Consider the following 26,117-nt stretch of genomic DNA (forward strand, 5'->3'; position numbering starts at 1 on the left):
ATGAGGAGCTCTATGCTGGTCTTGGTGTCCTGACTCTTCTCCTTTACTGGGGTCACAGAAGCTGCCATAAACTCCTGACACAGCCGGGCCACCTGGTCCTCCTATGACACTGAGGCTGCCGTCTCTGCCCGCTATAACAGAGAATCCTGCCGCCAGTCTAGCCACCACTGCTGCCAGAAGGACCAAGGAGCTGGCTCTGCACCCCATGAACATATCCTACATAACAGCCCACATACGTTCTCACTGATGCAAGTATCCTGCTTGTGGGAAATGCAGACCAGCCTCCGTAAACTGAATGGACGGGGTCCTGAATCCATGGCGATTTGACTGCTCTGGCTCTCTGTAATTTGTGCGGGCTCACACAGCACAATTTAAGAGGGCAGCTCAGTGGTTTCTGGCTCAGGGCGACCCACTCAAACACAGCTCGTGACCCACCACAGTTTGGGAACTCCTGGCTTAGATGATTTGATTTTCCTCTTTCCACCACAGGTGAAAGGAAAGAAAAAAAATCACTCCAATTCCCCCATCACAGCCCATGTTGATGGGGGAACGCATCACTCAGGGCTATGGTGTTCTGCCGGTGTGGGGAGTCTCATCGGCCGGCAGAACGCAAGGAATACTGCTAGTGATAGGCGTAAAATCAGCCTATCCATACACAGATCGAACCTCGGCTGGTCCTTGCTGGATGCACTATGTATACTATGCACTATGTATACTTGGAGATGAAAGAGATAAAAAAAAAAAATTAAAAAAAAATTTGTATACATCCAACTTTCATGCAAACCAATCAATATACACTTATTGGGATCATTTCTACCAAAAACCATGTAGCAGAATACATTTTGGCCTAAATTTATGAGGAAATTTGATTTCTAAAATGTATTGAATACGTTTTATAACAAAGTAAAAAATATTTATTTTTTTAATAATGCATACTATTTTTTTTGTTTAGAGCGTGAAAAATAAAAAACCAAGTGGTGAACAAATACCACTAAAAGAAAGCTCTATTTGCAGAAATAAAATTGCAATTGCCAGTTAAAGTAGCACCCTGCTGAAAAGCAAAAAAAATGGGCTGGGCATGAAGGGGGGGGGGGGTAGAGGGTAAAACCTTCCCAGGCTGAGGTGGATATTTATTTCTTGACTGACTAAATATACACAACAAAGGGTGCATGTCTTTGCCAGCATTTATGTTACTTTATCCACTTCAATATCAATAAATATACCCATTTCAATATCAAAAGTTTTTTTTTTTTTTTTACTAAAAAAAAAAAAATAACTTGGATGTAATCATAGGCTTTCAATGATCAACAACAGGCATTTCTACCACTCTGGACAGAAGCTAAACCGTCACTGAAAGCAGTGGGAACCAGAGTGACCGATCAGTAATTAAAGTGGAACTTCTGCTTATCCATCTCCTCTCCCCCTCAGGTACCCTGTCCCCACTTCCATTGGACCTTGACACGGTGAGGTACGTCAGAAGTCCCCCCCCCTCCTCCCTTTGCTTCCAGGCCAGTTACGAAGGGCAGCGTGCTTCGCACATATGCAGTAGGGGCCTGGCCGTGAAGCCGCAAGACTTACTGCCGGGTTACCTTACCAGCAATATTGGCAGCAGCACCCAACAGCCGATGGAAACATAGGCTGCGGTGCCGACATCACTGGATTCCAGGACAGGCAAGTGGGGGGGGGGGGGGGGGAGGTAGAACTCCACTTTAAGAACTACTATATATCTTCAAGTCTATAAAACCATATAAAGAAGACTAATGCACTGGGAGAAAAGAGATTCATCACCAGGACAGCCAGTCAAGAAACTCTGACTGCTAACCAATTACAGGCTGATTATATATGGTTACATTGCGTAGGCTAAAGATGTGACATAAGTACACCATTCTTAGATTGCAGCACTGATCATTTTCCAATAATAAAACGGAGTGAAGCAGGCAAAAAAATAAAAATAATGAATATGTGAAGGTGAAGGATACACAAAAACACACAAGGACACTGCTGACATCACAAAGCCACACATTCAATAGAAAAAAAAAAAAGAACAAAAAAAAAAAAAAAAACACCATATTTAGATATCTTTTTCAGGTTTTTCTGATGTGGTCACATGGCAGTTCACCCCCCCCCCCCCTTCCCCTCAGCAATCAACAGCTTCTGCAGACATAGGAGCTCAATAGAAAATCCTGCTGCTCAGAGGGGGAGAACCATGTCCTGTAGCTCCCAAGTCAGAATAGGGGACAGAAAACTGACCACATCAGGATGAACCTCTGCTCTGGTAACCAACATGGTCAGTTTGAAACAGAAACCAAAGGGAACTGGCAAGATCACCAGGTACTCAGAAAAAAACATAGCTTCTATTAAATGTAGTTTGTAAAGTTTTATTTGCTATGTGTGGTGTTAAAAGGGAGTGGTGCAAGCATAAAGCTTGCACCACACTTTTAAACATAAAAAAAAAAAATTGCAAAACCATTTGTTAAAGCCGAACTAAACTATCCAAACACCACAAACTAAAAAGGCTATTTAATTCATGGACATTCTGTGCAATCTATCCATGTCTCCATGTGTTATTTTGCGAAGAAATCACATTGAAAAACAACCCCCTAACATTTCTACTCAGGGGCCATCTTAAGTAAGGGCAGATGATTTGTGTAGCATTTGCTTGCTGGAATCCATCTACCCTTAGCTCAGGCAAGAAGATGCGCTCTTTTTTGAGGAAACCCCAACTCCAGGTCGAAGAAAAAAGAAAAAAAAAAAAAAAAAAAGTTACCATGAAGACTCGTGGGATGCAAGACATAATTTTGGCCTAGGCCAAAAACACTGAGCAACTTAAGAAATGTAACAAAAAAAAAAAAAAAATGTTCAAAACAGGTAAATAAAATCCTATCTATTTACTAATGCTAGCAGCATAAGGAATAATAGTTAATGTTGACAGTTTAGTTCACTTTAATTAGAAGAAATCAGATCTGTTCTGCCATGGCCATGAAAAGCAGAGCACAGAGAACAGGAGACCTGGAGGATCTCTCTGCCTGCCCATCGCAGGGCCAGCAGTAGGCAAGAAACAAATGCCTCGTACACACGCAACGATTATCGGCCGACGGATCGTCCGACTTTTGTTCAGAGTGGTGTTTTGTTGGTTGGAATGTGCCTAGACTGCACACAAATTTTCTCGGCCAACAAAAATCTACTTCAGAAGTGATGTCATGCGCTGGTTTACTTTCCGTGTGTTTTTTCTTCTCTGAGTATGCCCAGTCTTGCTCATCAGATTTTTGTCTGCCGAAATCTGTACTGACTGATGAACAATCAGTTCTGGTGACGGCCAACAAAAATTTTATAGCCTGCACACCAGATTTTATTCGGCCGAAAAGTCGGAGTCGGTTGTCGAAAGCATCATACTAACAAGCCGACAATCGGCCGATCGGACGTTGGCCGAAAATTCACATCCAATTATCGAAGCGTGTGTACGAGGCATTAGTCAATTCCTCAGTATGTGTTTAACACAATACATGTATGGAATTTTATTTTGAAAGACAACATCCGCTTTAAAGTGAAATCGTACTTTGCCCAAAATAAAAGGTTTGCTGGATGTCTCGGCATCTCAGTTCATAATGATCCTCCCAATTTCTACTGTCCCCTAGATTTCCTGCCTGAACATACATACACACAATTTAAAAAAAAAAAAAAAAAAATTTATAATATATACCGTGATTGTGTGTATATATATATATATATATATATATATATATATATATATATATATACACATACACACACACTTTTTTTTTCACACACAATATGCATGTGTGTAATATATACACATACTCATAGCTCTAGTTTTATTTCTATTTTTTTACTAATTGCATTAGTAGCAAAATTGTGCTTCAGCATGAACATTTGTTTTACCCTCAGGCATGGAGGTGGTTAATGTGGTAGCAAGTGAGGTATACAGGTGGAGGAATCAGAATGTTGTAAAAAAACAAAAAGATGTCAGGAGGGTTTTTTTTGTTAATGGGAAAATGTGTGGGAGGACTATGTATGCTAGGATCTTCACTTTAAAACATACCTACACAGATGTGTAAATGGATATCAACCAACAATCATTCTGTCAATCTGTTTTCCTCTCATCAGATATCTATTTTCATTCCTTCCTACACACTGCTTCCCCAATGTTGCTCCTAATCTTAGTATGTCGGATTCTTTGAATGTCACAAGCAGAGCGAATTGTTTATCTGGATGTGAATTTATGTGAATCCTGCAGATCCCAATCACCGAGTCCTGACGCTTTCTCCCAGCAGACTTCACTATACTGCATGCAGATGTTACACCTTGGCAGGCTAAGCTACAGCAATCACATACAGGAAAACTAATCTAAGAAATTATAATCACTTCCAGCTTGAAAATCTCATTCTAAACTCTCCCAGCCTTTTTACAATGAGAATAGAAGGGTATACATTCAATATACTGCTCAGGATAATCAGCATACATACAATAATAATTAATCCTCATCATTACCAACACGTTTGTACGCATGTCACACAGCTGCCATGATTAGTATCCAAAGCATATACTGTAACCCTCATCTCAGAATGCCTCTTGCATTCTGCATTAAAGTGGAACTCTAGGTATGATCTTTACTGCATACTTACATTGGTCTGGCTTGAAACAAGATGCAAGTATGCATATCAGTGTATGCATTTGGAGTTGGACCTAAGAGCGTCCCAATAATGAATGCTTTGTGCCCAGGGCAAAGTTGACCCAACTTGTAGCAATCAGCACCGGCAAGCCCGGCAAAAATAATTGTTACAATGTTACACCATGTAAGTCAATAGGAATGTGCTGAAAACACCTCACAACTGTGTGCAAAGCACGTGGTTGCGATGTGTTTGTTGGCAAAAATGAGGTTAAAAAAAACAGGCGGTAAAGAGGCATTACCGCCTGTCAGTAGCCTTTGGAGCGTGATTCGTACGCGCCGTCTACGCATGTTTACTATGCTGCAGTCATAAATGACCACAGGAGCAAATTGGTTCCAATGGTGGTGTTCATTCGGGTAAGGAAGGGGGCTGGTGGTGCACCGAAATGAAAATTCTAGACTGAAACTGGAAATTCAGGATGCACTTGCCAGAAAACCAAAATCAGCAGTTTAAAATAATATTATATATTATTTTTAATATAATGAATTTAAATGAATAGGAATTAAATTTTCAGCAAATAACCTGCACCTTTTCAGCAGACAGGCTGCTTTCACACTAAGCAGTTTTGAAGAATTTTTTTTTTTTTCTGATGCAAAAGTACAAGAAAAGCTAAAAAAAAATAAAAAAAAAAATGCATCCCTTTAAATTCTATGTATGTCTTCACACTGCTCCATTGCGCTTCTGTTGTTGCACCAGCGTTGTTTTCGAGTCACATGATCTATAAAAAAAAAACTCACCAAAAACAAGGCAAAATCGCATGCGTTTTTCTGTGACCAGTATCGCCACCTTTTTTTCTATGCCAAAATGTCCATAACCCTATTTTTAGGCCAATAATTTTTGGTGGCAGAGATAATAGCACATTACTACTTATAGCAGGAGAAGGGATAGCAGGGCCGTATCTGGTCAGCTGGGAGCAATGCTGTGGGTCCATATGCCATACTGACCTGGCAGCAAAAGGGTTAAAAATGAAATGTGAATGCATTCCAAAGAAGTGCTGAATGTTTTTTGTATTCTGCCCAAACATAAAAAGGTCCTTTCTATATGTGTAAATGCATTGGGTACCATCAGAGTAACGGGCCATTGGTAAAGGTTAGGAGATGTAAAGAGGTGGGGCTAGACACTCAACCCACCAATTCAGCAATGACCATTTTCTACTCTGGAGGCAATGCAAGCCCTGCCACCACATTTCAAAAACAGACTAACTGAACAAACAAACAAACAAAAAAAAAAAAAGAAGAAGGACTATAGAACCCAATTTCTTCATCCACACACTTGATATGGATGGGGGAATCTTTCCGGGTAAGTGGATCAGTAGATCAGCCTGCCCATACATGGATTTAAATTTGTCCGATCCCGGCTAAAAACTGGCAAATTTCGCTCCATGCATGACCAGTTTTGAAGAGGAGCAAAAAAAACACCAAAACCAATTCAGCTTTTTTCCCCACCCTTTTTCTTTTAATCGAGTGAGTTTCTTTAAAGTGATTGTAAAGTTTATATTTATATATATATATATATATATATATATATATATATATATATATATATATATATATATATATATATATATATATATATATATATATATATATATATATATATATATATATATATATATATATATACACATACACACACATCACGTGTTTTACTTACCTGCTCTGTGCAGTTTTGTACAGAGTAGCCCCGATCCTCCTCTTCTCGGATCTCTCTTCTGTGCTTCTGGCCCCTCCCTCCTGTGAGTGCCCACAGCAAGCAGCTTGCTATAGGGGCACCAGAGCCGAGTCACAGCTCCCTGGGTCCATTCAGCCATGGAGCTGTGGCCTGGCCCCTTCTCTCTCCTGATTGGCTGACTGACTGAGACAGCAGCGGGAGCCTATTGCACTGCACTGCTGTCTCAGCCAATGGCGAGGGAAGCCTCGAGCAGCATAGACACTCTTGCAACATTGCTGCATAAAGATGGGCTAAGGTAGGCATTAGAAGGGCTGCTGCACACAGAAGGTTTTTGTTATCTTATGCCTCCTTCTGCCTTTACAATCACTTTAAGGTTGAGCTTCACCTAAAAGGGTAAATTCTCCTTTAAGCCCCCCCCCCCCTCTCAGAAAATGGCATTTTTTTTTCTCCCCCACAGGTACTCACTCCCGCTTGGATTGCCTCTTCCCCTACCTACCTGTCACAGGTCCCAGTAGACTTGCAGAACATTCACAATGAGCAGTGTGGCTCACACATGCACAGTGGGCACCTGGCTGTGAAGCTGCAAACTGTCACAGCTGGGTGTCCACAGTTCGGATGCCGGGGACCGAAGACGGGTTGAGAAAGTGGCACGGGTAAGCACAGCACTGGATCCTGGGACAGGCAAGTGTCTGTTTATTTAAAGTCAGCAGCTACAGTTTTTGTAGCTGATGACATAATTTTTACAATAATGACTGAAAAATTCTTTGTTCAGATTTGACAAAAAAAAAAAAAAAAAAAAAAAAAAAAAATCAAAAAATAGTCACCTACCTGTAATGACAGAGACCCAGCCAGGAAGAAGTGATCCAGGTCAATGATGCAAGCAAAGAATCCGGCAAGAATAACTTCACAGAAGTCACTTCTCTTTCGGAGGCCAATCACAATGGCCCATGACCACAGGCCTATCACCCCATGGGTGGCATTGTCAGACATGGCTCTCAGCCAGTCATTTTGTTGGATTAAAGAGGTTTGCTGCACTTTGTCTGCCAGAAAGCAGAAAATTCCCAGGCCTAAGCTGGAGACCACAGAGGCAGCGCTGAACGTCTGGAGGAGGGCGTCTGCCTTCTCCACCTCTGAAGCCATTGCAACGATGAAGGCACTAAATCTCCGGGTCGCCACCAGCCCATCTCAACAGTGATTCATTCTGAAAAACACAGGAAACCATGAGCCAATTTGAAACCTTTGAAAAGAAAAAACATCTCCAGGAGTACAGGTTAATTAAAAAAAAAAAATGAAAATATAAAATGGGAGAAGAAACAATACATAGCAGTACCATCTCCCATTCAGATGATCTTCACTCTTCAATAGCTAGTAGTATCTTTCCGGTGCATTAAATATGCGCAGCTCACCTGCAGCCGCTATGTCACCAGTTTGCTCCCGCCGCTCATAACTGACACATTGGAGCCAGCCATAGGAGGATTGAAATTTGGCCGGTTCAGCAGGGACTGGACGAATTTCGATCCATCAATGGGCCGGCTGATTGTACAGCTTTTGGTCGACTTCTGTATAACCAGCCTGTTGGAAACTTTTCATTTAACCACTTAAGCCCCGGAAGATTTTACCCCCTTCCTGACCAGGGCCTATTTTGCGATTCGGCACTGCGTGACTTTAACTGACAATTGCGCGGTCGTGCGATGCTGCACCTAAACTAATTTGATGTCCTTTTTTTCCCCACAAACAGAGCTTTCTTTTGGTGGTATTTGATCACCTGTGCGATTTTTTGATCATGCGCTATAAACAAAGAAAGAGCGTCAATTTTGCAAAAATAACAATATTTTTCACATTTTTTTATATGAAATTCCCCGAAAAAAAAAAAAAGTAAAAATCAAAATTTAACATTTTCGGCCAATTTGTTTTATGCTACATATGTTTGGGGGGGGAAAAAAAAACGCATAAAGCGTATTTTGATTGGTTTGCGCAAAAGTTATCGTGTTTACTAACAAAAGGGAAAGATTTGTCATTTTTGTTGTTTTTTTTTTTTAACGCGTAATGGCGGCGATCTGCAATTTTTTTGGCGGGACTGCGACATTGGGGCGGACAGATCGGACCCTTGACTGACATTGACACTTTTGGGATTACCAGTGACATTTCTACAGTAATCAGTGCTATATATATATGCACTGTTACTGCAAAATGACACTGGCAGTGAAGGGGTTAACTTTGAGAGGGAGGGGTTGTGTGTCCCTAGGGGCGTGATTCTAACTGCGATTGGCTGTGGCTTGAGGTGTATGAACAATGATCAATGGTCCTACATAGCAGAACCGTATGATCACCATTCATACACAGGGGAGAATGACAGGCGGCTTGTTTACACTAGTCGCTTGCCTTTCTCCCTCTGCACCGACGATCACCGAGTGACCAGCGGACATCGGGTCCGCTGGTCACGCGGGGGGGGGGTGGGGTAGTACTACGTCGCTCTGCCTGTGATGGGCTGACCGCCGCAGTAAATAGTCGTGCGGCGGTCGGCAAGCGGTTAATCAGTGCTGCGGGCTATAGCCAGCAGTGCTAATGAGTATTCTGAGGGCGGGGAAGCCTCCTAGCTGTCAGAATACAATAGCTCCAGGGGAGGGATTCCCAAATCCACCTAAAATGTGTGGATGGATGGGGGAAATATTAATTTTCTTTTGATCAACATGCAATTTGAACAAAGGAAAATGAATTGTGTATGCATACCTCCCAACTTTGAGATGGGAACGAGGGACACCTATTAGAAAAAAGTATGTAGGCATAGGACACACCCCCTTAAAGGAGAATCAGCACAGAGCACCTGTGATCCTCCTATTTAGGATCACAGGTCTCCATGTTGATTCCATAAGCCCATCCCCCTCACAGTTAGAAAACATCCCCTAGGCATACACTTAACCTTTTGATCGCCCCCGAGTTAACCCCTTCCATGCCAGTTTCATTACAGTAAGTGCATATTTTTAGTGTTAATTACTGTAGTAATGTTACTGGTCCCCCCAAAAATGTCAGTTAGGGGTCCGATCTGTCCACCGCAATGTCACAGTCCCACTACAAATCGCTGATCGCCGCCATTACTAGTATAAAATAAAAATGACAAACAAACTTCCCCCTAGTTTGTAGACGTGATAACTTTTGCACACAAACCAATCAAAATATGCTTACTGTATTGGGATTTTTTTTTTTTTTTTACCAAAAATATGTAGCAGAATACAAATTGGCCTAAAATGATGAAAAAAATTGATTTCATATTTTATTGGGAATGTTTTATAGCAGAAAGAAAAAAAAAATTTTTTCCAGAATTGTTGCTCTTTTTTTGTTTATAGCGCAAAAAAAAAAAAAAAAAGCAAATTGTTGAATAGAACAAAAGCAGCTCATTAGATGTGCAGAGGGAATCATCCACCCAACAGTACTACTGTGCTTCCGTAATTAATTTAATAACTGCCACTTACATAAAATCCCCCGAGAATGAAGCCAGAAAATGTTTTCCAGTATCCAGCTGCACGATTACAAAATCTAGAACAGCCCATAGTTCTATTCAGTTTAAATTGAACATTTGTCTGGGTAGAACATAGGATTAAAAAAAAGGTAGGGGGTTGCATACACAGCACATCCCAACAGTCAGATACAGGTAGCTGAGGTTAGGAGCAAATCGCAACCTTCTCTGAAAAAGCCAAGCTTGCCCCCTGTCCATCCCAAGGCCTCCTAGTGGTCAGTGAGCTTATCCACCCAGGAAGGGGAGGGGCTTCCTAGTGGTCAGTGAGCTTATCCACCCAGGAAGGGGAGGAGCTTCCTAGTGGTCAGTGAGATTATCCACCCAGGAAGGGGAGGGAATTCCTAGTGGTCAGTGAGCTTATCCACCCAGGAAGGGGAGGGGCTTCCTAGTGGTCAGTGAGCTTATCCACCCAGGAAGGGGAGGGAATTCCTAGTGGTCAGTGAGCTTATCCACCCAGGAAGGGGAGGGGCTTCCTAGTGGTCAGTGAGCTTATCCACCCAGGAAGGGGAGAGGATTCCTAGTGGTCAGTGAGCTTATCCACCCAGGAAGGGAAGGTGAAAGGGATGGAGACTAAAAAGCACCAGTTTGATATGCCTGTTATCAATTATTTATTTTTAAATAGGGGCAGATAGAATAAAGCAACCTATATGCAGTTTATATACCATCCAAAATCAGAAGTCTGACTTTTTGAAAGTTGTTCTAAAGTCTACTTTTTTATTTTTTTTACCTTAATGCGTTCTCGGTTTTTAAGTATAGTTAATGTTAGGCAGGAATTCTACTTTAAACATTCCATTGTATAAATGCAAAAGTTAACACAGTTCTTATTAACATGTGCCATAACGCCCATCAAGGCAGCCTATTTATTATGAGCAGGCTGCCAAAACACCCCCAAATGGGATATTAAAAAAAAAAAAAAAAAAAAAAAAAAGGAAGAAGAAGAAGAAGTACGTGACTTTTTTTTTGTTTTTTTTAGCAATGTAGCACACCACAATGCATATAGCATGTGTTGGGCTCTACTTTACATGACACTGGACTGCCATTCACAATGAAATACATAGGACCTCAGAGAAAAATAGCACGTTATAGGAGGAGGGACTGAGCTAGTATTCTCAATGGCCAGGCTGTCTCCTCAAACTGTGTATATAATACACAGATAACCATAAAATCTATCACCAGGGATGCAGTGCATGCGTTCATGTGTGCAATGCACGAAACATGGAAATGTATTTTCTACAACACAGAGCAGAGCAGCCGTGCATTGTGATTTGCAATAGCGTGCAATTAAGAACATATACAGTGCATCACTGTGCTTAGCAGAAAGGTGAGCTACTGTAAGTAGTGAAATGTACGCAGGCTCTCTTTTAGAAAACACACAGCTTGATGGAGAATGAAGAGGCTCTGTTTAATAACATTAAATTACAAAATGGATCATTTAACATATGAGATGAGTGGAGTTCTAGAAATGAATATTCATTGCCCAGGATATGGAGGGTGGCTGTATAAACCCATTAATCACTGCGGGGATATATCAAGCTGGTAAATGAGGGCAGTGCAGCTGTAATACACGATTTCCGGCACTCCATTTAATTAGCCGCACAGTGACTCAGGTGCCCACTGATCTATCCTACATTCTTCTCCTATTAATGACCTTGAATTACAGACAGAAGACACGGCCTTGTTTTCTTCTATTTTATTGCTCTCTGCTCCCATCCATTTCCCTCATCATCCTGGTATAGAATGTAATTAATGCTACAGTCCTCTGCCTGTCCATTAATATTACGGCTAATGTAAATCCTCTCTCTGCTTTAGGAAACCTCTTGCATGCTATCTGTTATATAACCTTTTTGTATTAAAGTGGAACTTCAGGCAAATGTAGGAAACATAGTCTAGTTAGGAATTTCATCAGATGTTATCAAAGGATACGTTCACTTCCGGTAACAAGTTACACCTGTATTTAGGGTTTAACATGTAACATGTTACCAATCAGCACCTGCATGCACTCCTCTGATTCCTTCATTGTGACACCTAAAGGGGGGAATCTCTCCCTGCACCCGCTGTCACAGTACAAAAACAGCATGGCCATACTGGGCTCTGCCCATACGGCCACATCATTCAGTTTCCTGTGAATGAATGAACTACAACTACCATTGTGGCAGATGGCCTGTAGTTCTCAATGAATTGTGAGGAGGCTGGTGAGCACGCTCTTGTAGTTCACCAATTCTTCCTAGACTTTAGCAACTGTCTGCCCGTATAGGGGGCATGGAGGTACAGGAGTTATAAGACTGCCAACTGAGAATCTCCAGGATCATGGCATTGCACCTGTGATCAGCTTTACAGGCTGCAGAGTAAAAAAAGATAATAAATGCACATTTTTATTTTTTTTAACCTGCAAATAGATGTGCATTTATTATTATTATTTTTTTTTTTTTTCACAAGAAGAAGGTGAACTAAGACTTTAAAGCTAAACTTTGGGGGAAACAAAAATCCTCACTTGCGGGGGGGCTGCAATCTAGGAGACAGGGTGAAAGTCAGGTGAAATAATACCAATTCATATAAAAATGCATTTAGAAAAAAAAAATAAAAAAACTTGGGGCAGCTTCCAGAGAATAAAGGAAGTGAACATCTTTCAACAGGGAAAGAACTAGAGAAGTCACAGATACTTGAGCTAGACAGAAAATGCAACAGCATTGCGCCTCAATAGGGAAGTACGGGGACATATCAAGGTCAAACAGGTATGTACTAAAGAAAAAGTGGCGCCCAACTAGGGTTGCCACCTCATCCCTTTAATCCAGGACACATCCTAATCACACAGGTTCTGAAGCAGATATAATGCACATCAGGCACCGAGTTTAATTACCACCTTAATCAGCCACAAAACCTGTGTAATTAATGCGTGTCCTGGTTTAACCTCCCTGGCGGTATGATTCTTTCCAATTTTAGGCGCTGAAAGCGGTACCATTATTTTGCATGTAATTCTTAAAGTGGAGTTCCACCCATTTTTGGAACTTTAGATCTATGTAATCCCCTTTAAAATGGCTTTTACCAATGGAAACTTTTTTTTTTTTGCTAGTAAATACCTTAATTTCTGCTTTATTCCTCCTCTCCTCACTTCCGGGTCCGATCGGCGATGACGTCATTCGGCGATTCGCAGTGTGTGCTGGGATGTATTACATTCCAGAAATCTCGCAGGAGCTGAGCTGTAGTGAGCCGTGCCTGCCCCGCCTCCGCCCCGCCTCCTCTCATTGAGTTGTATTGTATGCAATGTATTCAGGCCATTCTCTGCCCCGCCTCCACCCCGCCTCCTCTCATTGAGTTGTATTGTATGCAATGTATTCAGGCCGTTCTCTGCCCCGCCTCCGCCCCCTCTTATTGAGTTGTATTATATGCAATGTATTCAGGCCGTTCTCTGCCCCGCCTCCGCCCCGCCTCCTCTCAGTGAATGAGGACTGAAATCATTATATCCTTACTGAGCTCACTGAGAGGGGGCGGGGCGGAGGCTGGGCAGAGAACGGCCTGAATACATTGCATGCAATACAACTCAATGAGAGGAGGCGGGGCGGAGGCGGGGCAGGTACAGCTCAGTACAGCTCAGCTCCTGCGAGACTTCTGGAATGGAATACATCCCAGCAATCACTGCGAATCGCCGAATGACGTCATCGCCGACCGGACCCGGAAGTGAGGAGAGGAGGAATAAAGCAGAAATTAAGATATTTACTAGCAAAAAATAAAAAAAAAAAGTTTCCATTGGTAAAAGCCGTTTTAAAAGGGGATTACATAGATCTATGTATTCCAAACTATTAAAAATGGGTGGAACTCCGCTTTAAGGACGAGCAGCCCAAACCAATTATTTTTTTTTTTACTGTGCGTTCTTCTTTATAACATCTCGGGTATGATACAGTTTGAAACACAAAAATTATAATATAATAAACAAGTTAAAGTATATATATATATATATATATATATATATATATATATATATATATATATATAAAAAATAGGTAACATATGAAATAGGTTACAAAAGTGCGCTAATACGTGAACAACAATGTCCATAAGTGAAAAAGATCCAAACAAATCAATTTAAAATAAAGTGATACGTGCAGGAAAACCAACTGAGGAATGATGGGTGTGTAAAATACACACACACACACACACACACACACACACACACACACACACACACACACAAGTAAAACTGCAGGAAAGGGCAATGGGGGGGCAAACTAATATCAATTTATTTTGTAATGAAATTAGTGTGTTTGTTTTTTTTTATTTTTCAAATTTGCCGCTGGTTCCACCCCCCTGCGAGCGTCGCGTCACAGGAGACAGGAGTCGGGGCTCACAAGCATCAGGCGGAAGATCCGGCTGCCGTATGCCGAAGGGACACATCGAGGGATCCCGGCGACAAGGTAAGTAACCCTCTACAACAGGGGTGGGGAACCTATGTCCCGGGGGCCGTATGCGGCCCTCGAAGTCATTTGGTCCGACTCCCCCATGCAGCTGAGTCTGATTCTCAGCTGATCTGTCAGAATTAAGCCAATGCTTCCTGTATAGTTCCGGCTCCGTTATGACAGTCTGAGTGAGTCAAAGGCGGAGTGATATCAAATGCACTCCGCCTGTGACCAATACAGGAAACATCGCCTCTGCCTCCAGCGCGGCACCGCTGCTATCCAGCATTTCCCACCAGCAGCACACACAGCAGTACCAGCCAGAGCCAGCAGTACTCACAGCAGTACCAGCCAGAGCCAGCAGTACTCACAGCAGTACCAGCCAGAGCCAGCAGTACTCACAGCAGTACCAGCCAGAGCCAGCAGTACCAGCCAGAGCCAGCAGTACCAGCCAGAGCCAGCAGTACCAGCCAGAGCCAGCAGTAACCACAGCAGTACCAGCCAGAGCCAGTAGTACTCACAGCAGTACCGGCCAGAGTCAGCAGTTCCAGCCAGCAGTACCCATAGCAGTACCAGCAGTATCAGCCAGCAGTACCCAAGGCAGTACCAGACAGCAGTACCAGCCTGAATCAGCAATACCCACAGCAGTACCAGCCTGAGCCAGCAGTACCAGCCAGCAGTACCCACAGCACAAGCCAGCAGTACCAGCCTGAGCCAGCAGTACCAGCCAGCTGTACCCACCAGCAGTACCAGCCAGCTGTACCCACCAGCAGTACCAGCCAGCAGTTCTTTTCAAAACTTACCACCACAAATTCGACTGCGCTCCAGACTGACCGATGCAAACCTGGAAAACCAGTTGCGAGTAGCAACATCATCAATACTAGCTAACATCACACACCTCACCAAAGAGAAGCAGTTGCGGCCATCACATTAGGGGCGAGTTAATTAAATGTTGACCAAATATAACAGGCACATTTTTAAGTTGATAATTTTGTACGGCCCCCGAATGATTTTATAAATACCCAAATGGCCCTTGGCAGAAAAAAGGTTCCCCGCCCCTGCTCTACAAGGATCCAGCGATGCTCCCAGGCGGTGTGGCTCAGGGTTACCGCTTATGGCAGTGAAATCCCACCCCGAGCCACACTCGGAAATACCGCCAGGGAGGTTAAAGGGATGAGGAGGCGACCCTACGCCCAACATGGCTACAGACTTCTCTGTCAAGATCAATGGCATGGCACAACCAATAACCCATCCCCGCATGCCAGGGAGTTAGGCGTTATCCTGGATTCTGAACTCTCCCTTTCAGCGCCACATCCAATCAGTGTTCAAAGCTTGTCACCACCGCAACATTTCCAAAATACATCCCTTCCTTTTTTTTTTTCTTCCCAAAAAGTGTCACTTCGTGTCAGATTTGTCCACTGCAATGTCGCAGTCCCGCTAAAAATATCACTGATCGCCACCATTACTAGTAAAAACACTAAAAAATAAATAGAAATTCCATAAATCATTTTTGCCCAAGTGTATCATTATACACTTATTAGGATTTTTTTTTTTTAACCAAAAAACATGTAGCAGAATGCATACTGGCCTAAATCGATGAACAAATTAGCTTTTTTTACATTTATTGGGTAAGTTTTATACGCAATGTAAAAATGTTATATTCTCCCCCCCCCCCCCCCCACAAAATTGTTGGCCTTTTTTTTTTTTTTGTTTACAGCACAAAAAATAAAACCACAGAAGTGATCAACTACCACCAAAAGAAAGCTCCATTTGTGGGGAAAAAAAAAGAACATAAATTTTGCTTGGGTACAGCGCTGCACGACAGCGCAACTGTCAGCCAAAGTAAAGCAGTGCCATATCGCAAAAAAAGGCCTGGTCACGAAGAGGGGGGGGGGCGAACCCTCCGGGCCTGAAGTGGTTAAAGCCCAGTAGTGGTTTATTTTCTTTGTTCGGATTGTGTGCAGTATTATACATGGACATTATTCTGGGGAATGCCCACACCCGTTACTGCTCAGGGTTCCTCAGTAAAGAGGATCACACCTGAGGGATTACTCTCGGTCACGGCGAGGCTGGCAGATACGTCAATCTGGAGCTGAAACCAAGACCGGTACATCTCTTCCTAACCAATGACACCACAAAGCTCCTAAACCACTCCCTGGTTACCTCTCGACTACTGTAACTCCTCATTGGCTTACCTTTAAAATAAGCTATCCCACATTCAGTCTATCATGAATGCTGCTGCCAGACTCATCCACCTTACAAACCGCTCAGCATCTGCTACCTCTCTGCCAATCCCTCCATTGGCTGCCACTCACCCAACAAATTAAATTCAAGATACTAACAATACCTTACAAAGCCATCCACAACTCTGCCCCCAACTACATCACTAATTTTGTCTCAAAATTCCAACCAAACTGTTCTTTGTTCCTCCAAAGACCTCCTGCTCTCTAGTTCCCTCGTTACCTCCTCCCATTCTCTCCTCCAGGACTTCTCCCGAGCCTCCCCTATCCTTTGGAACTCCCTACTCAAATCTGTCCGACTATCTCCTACTCTATCCACTTTTACGCAATCCCTGAAAAAACTTCTTCAGAGAAGACTATCCTGGCTCCACCTAAAAACTGTTCTTTCATTTTCTTTATCAGCTCATCCTCCACAGTTATTACCTCTTGTATCACTTGAGACTCCCATTTAGAATTTGCCCTAACGTTGTAAAATGCTGTGTAAACTGTTTGTGCTAAATAAATCCTTTATAATATTACTACTAAAGCCAATATCACATGCCAAGCATCTAGTTTTCATATTTTCCATCCTTACTACAGTAGCTTTCTGTTAGTTACTGCATGTTAACAGTTTTAGAACTTATTAACCACTTGCCAACCACCGCATGCATTAGGAATATGGCAGGAGAACGGCTCTCCTGCGCTGGCTCAGTATGGTGGCAGAACGGCTCTCCTGCGCTGGCTCAGTATGGTGGCAGAACGGCTCTCCTGCGCTGGCTCAGTATGGTGGCAGAACGGCTCTCCTGCGCTGGCTCAGTATGGCGGGAGAACGGCTCTCCTGCGCTGGCTCAGTATGGCGGGAGAACGGCTCTCCTGCGCTGGCTCAGTATGGCGGGAGAACGGCTCTCCTGCGCTGGCTCAGTATGGCGGGAGAACGGCTCTCCTGCGCTGGCTCAGTATGGCGGGAGAACGGCTCTCCTGCGCTGGCTCAGTATGGCGGGAGAACGGCTCTCCTGCGCTGGCTCAGTATGGCGGGAGAACGGCTCTCCTGCGCTGGCTCAGTATGGTGGCAGAACGGCTCTCCTGCGCTGGCTCAGTATGGTGGCAGAACGGCTCTCCTGCGCTGGCTCAGTATGGTGGCAGAACGGCTCTCCTGCGCTGGCTCAGTATGGTGGCAGAACGGCTCTCCTGCGCTGGCTCACTTTTTTAATACGTGATCCAGCTCTTCTGGGTTGGGAGACCGCACGTGTCGGCTGTGCTGTGATAAGACAAAAAATGAAAGCCCAGTGGTGATCAAATACCACCCAAAGAAAGCTCTGTGTGTGTGAAATAGGGATACAAATTTAATTTGGGTACAGCGTTGCATGACTGCGCAATTGTCAGTTAAGGTGACAGCGCCAAAAAGCAATAAATAGCCTGTCATTGGGGGGGGGGGGGGGGGAGGGAGTGTTCCAGTGGGCAAGTGATTAACTAAAGGAAGATTCCATTTCTCTAAACAGGGTTGCTTAGCTGGAATGGCACAGGGGTTCAAGTTATGTGGTCACTTTAAATGCAAATAGCATTGCACTGCAAAAAAAAGGAACACACACAGGAAAATAAAAACCTCCAAAGACGCTCGTGAAAAACAAGTTTGACCACATTCAGTACACAGGCTGCTACCACTTTCTGATCCAGCCGGAATACAGGACCAGATTTGCCTCCCGAGACCAGCAAGTAAGTCTAACTATGTAACTGTAGCACCCTACAGGTAGGTGCTAGGTAAACACCCTACAGGTAGGTGCCTTCTCTGCCTAACAGCAGGGCCAGGTTTCTTTTGCTAGGTAGGTTGTCATGGTTTCCAAGTGTGTCTCCTGAGAGGGGAGTCTCCCCACTGGCTCTATTAGATGCTTCTGATAGGGCAGTGGAAGAAACCCAACCAGAGATACATTCGGACTTGCATCTACCCCGGAAGGCAGATTTTGACGCAGAGGATTCTGGGGAGGGGTATAAGTCTGAAGGGGGCACGAGACTTGTGGTCTTTGGTGGGAAGCAGAGTCCCAGGAGGGAGAGTGCGGCTGTCTCTCCTCCTGTCTGAGGAAGAGGATGTATCGCCTGAGAAATCCAGAGAGTGCCGAGTTGAGCTGAAGGGATCCGGTGTGCCGAGAACCAGCGGAGAGAGAGAGGGGTGTTGTTAGTATTTTGAATTTAATTCGTTGGGTGAGCGGAAGCCAGTGGAGGGATTGACAGAGAGGATCAGCGGACACTGAGCGATTGGTGAGGTGGATGAGTCTGGCAGCATTCATGATGGATTGAAGGGGGGATAGCCTGTGTAAAGGTAAGCCAATGAGAAGGGAATTGCAGTAGTCGAGGAGCGAGATGACCAGGGAGTGAACTAAGAGCTTTGTTGTGTCTTTGGTTAGAAAGGGGCGTATTTTGGAGATGTTGCAGAGGTTGAGGCGGCAAGATTTGGACAGTGATTGGATGTGGGACTTGAAGGAGAGTTCAGAGTCCAGGACAACACCTAGGACCTGGGCATGCGGGGGAAGGGCCGATTGTTGTGCCATCGATATTGACAGAGAGATTTGGGGAAGAGGCACGTGGTGGAGGAAAAACTAAGTTGAGTTTTGGATGGATTGAGATAGAGGAAGTGGTGCGACATCCAGACTGATATAGCGGATAGTAAATTAGTGATAAGTGAGGAGACTGAGGGAGAGAGCTGAGGGGTGGATAGATAGATTTGGGTATCTTCAGCATAGAGACGGTATTGGAAGTCATGGGAGGCTATCAGCTGACCCAGAGAGGAGGTGTAGATTGAAAATAGGAGGGGTCCAAGAACAGAGCCTTGGGGGACCTCAACAGAGAAAGGAAGAGGAGGAGGAGGTAGAATTGTAAGTAATGCTGAAGGTGCGATTGGATAAGAAGGAAGAGAACCAGTGAAGAGTACAGTCACGGAGACCAAAGGCGTGGAGGAGTTTTTTTGAGGAGGAGGGGGTGGTCAACCGTATCAAAGGCCGCAGAAAAGTCCAGGAGTAGGAGTATAGAATAGTGTCCATTGGTTTTGACAGTTAGCAGATCGTTTGTCAGTTTTAGGAGAGCAGTTTCAGTGGAGTGTTGAGGCCGAAATCCAGACTGAAGGGGATCAAGGAGGCTATTCTCGGCAAGGTGGTCGCAGAGTCGGTTGTAGAGCAGACGTTCAAGGAGTTTGGATGAAAAGGGGAGCAAGGAAATAGGGCGTAGGTTGTTCAGATCGGTTGGGTCCAGTGAGGGCTTTTTAAGTATGGGGCTGACTAGTGCATGTTTTAGAGCAGGGGTGGGGAACCTAAGGCCCGAGGGCCGTATGCGGCCCGCAAAGACATCTGGTCCGGCCCCCCGTGCAGCTGAGTCTGTGTCTCAGCTGATCTGTCAGAACGGAGCCGATGCTTCCTGTATAGTTCCGGCTCCGTTCTGACAGTCTGAGTGAGTCACAGGCGGAGTGATATCAAATGCACTCCGCCTGTGACCAATACAGGAAACATCGCCTCTTCCTCCAGTGCAGCGCCACTGCACGCTACGCTTCTCCTAGCCAGCATTTCCCGCCAGCAGCACACACACAGCAGTACCAGCCAGAGCCAGCAGTACCCACAGCAGTACCAGCCAGCTGTACTCACCAGCACTACCAGCCAGCTTTACCCACCAGCAGTACCAACCAGCAGTTCTTTTCAAAACTTACCACCACAAAGAGTCAACTGCGCTCCAGAGTGACCAACACAAACCTGGAAAACCAGTTGCAAGTAGCAACATCATCAATACCAGCTAACATCACACACCTCACCAAACAGAAGCAGTTGCAGCCTATTACATTAGGGGTGAGTTAATTAAATGTTTGACCAAATATAACAGGCACATTTTTAAGTTGATAATTTTGTACGGCCCCCCGAAGGATTTTATAAATACCCAAATGGCCCTTGGCAGAAAAAAGGTTCCCCACCCCTGTTTTAGAGAGTTGGGGGAGATGCCAGAAGAGAGGGGGAGATTGAAGATGTGGGTTAGAGAGCGTAGAATAGGGCCAGAGGGTGAAGGTAGCATTTGCGAGGGAACAGGATCCAGAGGGCAGGTAGTTTAGTGGAAGTTATCAAGTAGTTTAGCAACCTCGTCTATAGTGGTGGGGTTGAATGAGGGAAGTAGTGATCGCACCTGTGGGTATAAAGAGTAAAGCATGGAAAGTATCTGAACAGCAGTGATCTCCACAACTGATTCACATAACATGTAAATCGGACCGGCTGTCAATGGAGCCGGCTCACACATGTCCGGGGCGGCCACAGTCCGTTTCTGAAAAGGGTCCTGTGCGATTCTGGATCCAGTTTAGGTGTAAATTCAAGTAAAAATTAGCACCTGAATCTCGCACCTGAACAAAACCGCACCCGGACATGCATGAACCGAGCCAAATCAACACAATCAATTATGAATATAGTTGTCAACTACGTTCATAATAGATTAATCGGTAGTTGCTCAGCTGATTAGTTGGCCTGCATACAGAATGCATTATTTGTTTACAGATCAGTACACCCTCTCCATACATGTCTGTATACACAGTGCAGCACACACACAGCTCAGTACACCCTCCATACATGTCAGTATACACAGTGCAGCACACATACAGCTCAGTACAACGTCCATACATGTCAGTATACACAGTGCAGCACACATACAGCTCAGTACACCGTCCATACATGTCAGTATACACAGTGCAGCACACATACAGCTCAGTACACTGACCATACATATCAGTATACATAGTGCAGCACAAATACAGCTCAGTACACCCTCTCCATACATGTCAGTATACACAGTGCCGCACACACACAGCTCAGTACACCCTCTCCATACATGTCAGTATACACAGTGCAGCACAAATACAGCTCAGTACACCGTCCATACATGTCAGTATACACAGTGCAGCACACATACAGCTCAGTACACTGACCATACATATCAGTATACATAGTGCAGCACAAATACAGCTCAGTACACCATCCATGTCAGTATGCACAGTGCAGCACACATACAGCTCAGTACACCCTCTACATACATGTCAGTATACACAGTGCAGCACACATACAGCCCAGTACACCCTCCATACATGTCAGTATACACAGTGCAGCACACATACAGCCCAGTACACCCTCCATACATGTCAGTATACACAGTGCAGCACACATACAGCTCAGTACACCCTTCATACATGTCAGTATACACAGTGCAGCACACATACAGCCCAGTACACCCTCCATACATGTCAGTATACACAGTGCAGCACACATACAGCCCAGTACACCCTCCATACATGTCAGTATACACAGTGCAGCACACATACAGCTCAGTACACCCTCTACATACATGTCAGTATACACAGTGCAGCACACATACAGCCCAGTACACCCTTCATACATGTCAGCATACACAGTGCAGCACAAATACAGCTCAGTACACCGTCCATACATGTCAGTATACACAGTGCAGCACACATACAGCTCAGTACACCGTCCATACATGTCAGTATACACAGTGCAGCACACATACAGCTCAGTACACCCTTCATACATGTCAGTATACACAGTGCAGCACACATACAGCTCAGTACACTGTCCATACATGTCAGTATACACAGTGCAGCACACATACAGCTCAGTACACTGACCATACATATCAGTATACATAGTGCAGCACACATACAGCTCAGTACACCCTCTCCATACATGTCAGTATACACAGTGCAGCACACATACAGCTCAGTACACCCTCTCCATACATGTACACCCTCTCCATAGATGTCATAGATGTCAGTATACACAGTGCCGCACACATACAGCTTAGTACACCATCCATACATGTCAGTATACACAGTGCCGCACACACACAGCTCAGTACACCATCCATACATGTCAGTATACACAGTGCAGCACACATACAGCTCAGTACACCCTCTCCATACATGTCAGTATACACAGTGCAGCACACATACAGCTCAGTACACCGTCCATACCTGTCAGTATACACAGTGCAGCACACATACAGCTCAGTACACCGTCCATACCTGTCAGTATACACAGTGCAGCACACATACAGATCAGTACACCCTCTCCATACCTGTCAGTATACACAGTGCAGCACACATACAGATCAGTACACCCTCTCCATACCTGTCAGTATACACAGTGCAGCACACATACAGATCAGTACACCCTCTCCATACCTGTCAGTATACACAGTGCAGCACACATACAGATCAGTACACCCTCTCCATACCTGTCAGTATACACAGTGCAGCACACATACAGATCAGTACACCCTCTCCATACCTGTCAGTATACACAGTGCAGCACACATACAGATCAGTACACCCTCTCCATACCTGTCAGTATACACAGTGCAGCACACATACAGATCAGTACACCCTCTCCATACCTGTCAGTATACACAGTGCAGCACACATACAGATCAGTACACCCTCTCCATACCTGTCAGTATACACAGTGCAGCACACATACAGATCAGTACACCCTCTCCATACATGTCAGTATACACAGTGCAGCATACATACAGATCAGTACACCCTCTCCATACATGTCAGTATACACAGTGCAGCATACATACAGCTCAGTACACCCTCCATACATGTCAGTATACACAGTGCAGCACAAGTACAGCTCAGTACACGGCCCATACATGTCAGTATACAGTGCAGCACAACGCTAATACATGTCAGTAAGTGCCTGAGGACTTGTGAATGGAATGTGAGAGGTGCAATGCATCATGGGACATGTAGCCCTGGGCAAGAGAAGGAAGTAAATTTTAAGGCTGCATTCACACCTGAGCGTATCATTTTCAGGTGTTTTTGATAAACTGGAGGTAATATAAGGCATTACAATTCCATTTAAAGTAAAAGTTAACCAGAATTGTGCATTACATTTAAAAATGATTGTATCATATATATATATATATAATATTAGGATTAATAAATATATTAGTAAGAATTCTAGCAATTATATTAGGAATAATAGATAATAAAATTAGGAATAATAATAGAAAAAAATGGAGTAGGAATAAAAACAAGTAATAATAATATTAGCAATAATAACAGGAATAATAGTATACTCAAAATAATAAAAATATAAAGAATACTATTAGCAATATTAATATTATTATAGTTATTATTGGAGAGGATGTTGATGGGGGTGATGATCCCTGCACGGTCGGTGTGAGTCTCCCCCTCCTCCATAGGACAGAATGATGAGAGAAGAGTGACAGCCCTGATCCGGGTAATGTAGGGGGGGGGGGGTGTGGTGAGGGGGGGGGGGGTCCCCGGGGCCCCCTGTACATGGAATAGCACAGCCCGCTCTCCCGGCTATGAGTCTCCCTGTGTCACGCTGAGAGCGGCTCCTTACCTCCAGCCCTCCATACAGCTCAGACTGTGGCCCCGGAGAGGAAGGGCCCCCTATGGACAGAACACACGGAGCTCCTCTCACACAGATGATTCTCCGCACCTGTCCGGTGTTCTTCCGGGAAAGGTTTGAGGATTGGCCCCAATACCCAGCTCTGATTGGCCGCTCCTGTTGAACGTGCTATTGGATGTAAGGGTGAGCCACTCACCTAACCCCGCCCATATAGGAGGTGTTACTGCAGAGTCCTTCATGCTGATCAGACAGCCGCCTGTCACTGTGTATGAATCCGGAGATCCCGGAGTGTTTCCGGCTCCTCATCTGTAATTCCCCGGATGTTATAAATATGGGAGCAGAGATAGTCCCCGGTGTAACGGGCTGTGTCCGGTTATGTGCAGGAGAGACATCGGGGGGCTCATAGACACCCTGATATGTGATATCTCAATAATGAGGACCTGTCACTGCCCAATACCATCACACAGGGAGCTTGTTAGTCCCTTCATAATAACAATAAAGAAAAAAATAAAATACAAAACAATAAAAATAGCAAAAAAGATGAAAACCGATCCCCCCTCCCCTGCACACCACCAATGTAATCACATGTCTGTAAGAGGAAGTTACCGCCAACATCACAGTCACAGCGACAATACTCCACTCACCTACAACTATCCATTCACCTCCGACTATCCATTCACCTCCGACTATCCATTCACCTCCGACTATCCACTCACCTACGACGATCCATTCACCTCCGACGATCCACTATACTCACTTATAAAATTTCTTCCACAGCGTTGCCATCTCTGTTGTGGGCAGCTGAAGCCAGCGCGATCCTCTTCTGCGTCCTCTTCCGCGTCATCTTCTCCCAGAATGCGCCTGCACCGGCCCGGCTCGTCACTTCTGGTGCAACGAGGCATTCCCTGCTGAACAGCTTCTGGGCATGCCCAGAAGCTGTGTAGGAATGCGGCGCCGCGCCGGAAGTGACGAGAGGGGCCGGTGCAGGCGCATTCTGGGAGAAGATGACGCGGAAGAGGACGCAGAAGAGGATCGCGCTGGCTTCAGCTGCCCACAACAGAGATGGCAACGCTGTGGAAGAAATTTTATAAGTGAGTATTTCTTCTTGCAGGTAAGTGCGAACCGGGACAGATCAGAGGCTAGCCATTGTGGAATGTACTAGCCCTGACTGTCCCGGGGGTATGTTCATTGAAAAAATGTTTTTGTGCCCGGAACTCCGCTTTAACTTATTTCAGTAATTCAATTCAAAAAGTGAAACTCATATATTTTTTTATAGATGAGTTACACACAGAGTGATATATTTCAAGCATTTCTTTCTTTTAATTTTGATGATTAGACTTACAGCTCGTGAAAACCCAAAATTCAGAATCTCAGAAAACTAGAGTATTACATGAGACCAATAATAAAAAAGGATATTTAATACAGAAATGTTGGCTTACTGAAAAGTATGTCCATGTACAGTATAGGATGCATTCAATACTTGGTCGGGGCTCCTTTTGCATGAATTACTGCATCAATGCGGCGTGTCATGGAGGTGATCAGCCTGTGGCACTGCTGAGGTGTTATGGAAGACCAGGTTTCTTTGCTAGTGGCTTTCTGCCCATCTGTATTGTTGGGTCTGGTGTCTCTCATCTTCCTCCTAAAAATACCCCACAGATTCTCTATGGAATTTAGGTCAGACGAGTTTGCTGGCCAATCAAACACAGTGATACTGTAACGCTGAGCGATCCGATCCCTGCTCCTGGACCGGAGCGCTCGCGGCGTTCGTCCCAGATCCACTCACCTGTGCCCGCTTCGGCTCTCTCCTCCGCTCCCCGCTCACGTGGTTCCCGGCGTGCACGTCCCTGCACCGGCTGTTTGAAATATAAAGGGCCAGTGCACCAGTAATTGGTGCCTAGTCCAAACCTCCCTTCCTGTTTCCTGTTCTCTGTTTCCTGTTCTCTGTTTCCTGTTCTCTGTTTCCTGTTTCATATATAAGTGACCTGCCCCTTCTTGCCCTTGCCGGATCTTTGTTGCCTTAGTGAAAGCGTTACCTGTGTTATCCTTTGCCTGTTGCCGAACCCTTTGCTAACGACTACCGCCTCTGAACCTGTGCTGCCTGCCCTGACCTTTGCTATGTCTGACTACGCCTCTGCCTGTCCCTCTTGTACTACGCCTATATCAGCAGTCGGTGAGGTTGAGCCGCTACCAGAGGACACGACCTGGTAGTTACCGCCGCAGCAAGC

The 26,117-nt window shown here is 44.6% G+C and overlaps 1 protein-coding gene across 1 annotated transcript in view; it reads right to left on the reverse strand.

Annotated features, from left to right (window-relative positions):
• TMEM267 (transmembrane protein 267) overlaps positions 1 to 24,014 on the reverse strand; it is a 66,007-nt gene extending 41,993 nt beyond the window's left edge. Inside the window, exons 1-2 of the mRNA XM_082270001.1 lie at positions 23,884 to 24,014; positions 7,188 to 7,560 (exon numbers count right to left, since the gene is read on the reverse strand). Coding sequence (XP_082126127.1) covers positions 7,188 to 7,499 — 312 coding nt within the window. The 5' untranslated portion in view covers positions 7,500 to 7,560; positions 23,884 to 24,014. The remainder of the gene's footprint in view (positions 1 to 7,187; positions 7,561 to 23,883) is intronic.
• Positions 24,015 to 26,117: the final 2,103 nt, after the last annotated feature.

The sequence above is a fragment of the Pelophylax lessonae genome (assembly GCF_965119305.1).
Source record: "Pelophylax lessonae genome assembly, chromosome: 1".
In the NCBI taxonomy this organism is placed as follows: Eukaryota; Metazoa; Chordata; class Amphibia; order Anura; family Ranidae; genus Pelophylax; species Pelophylax lessonae.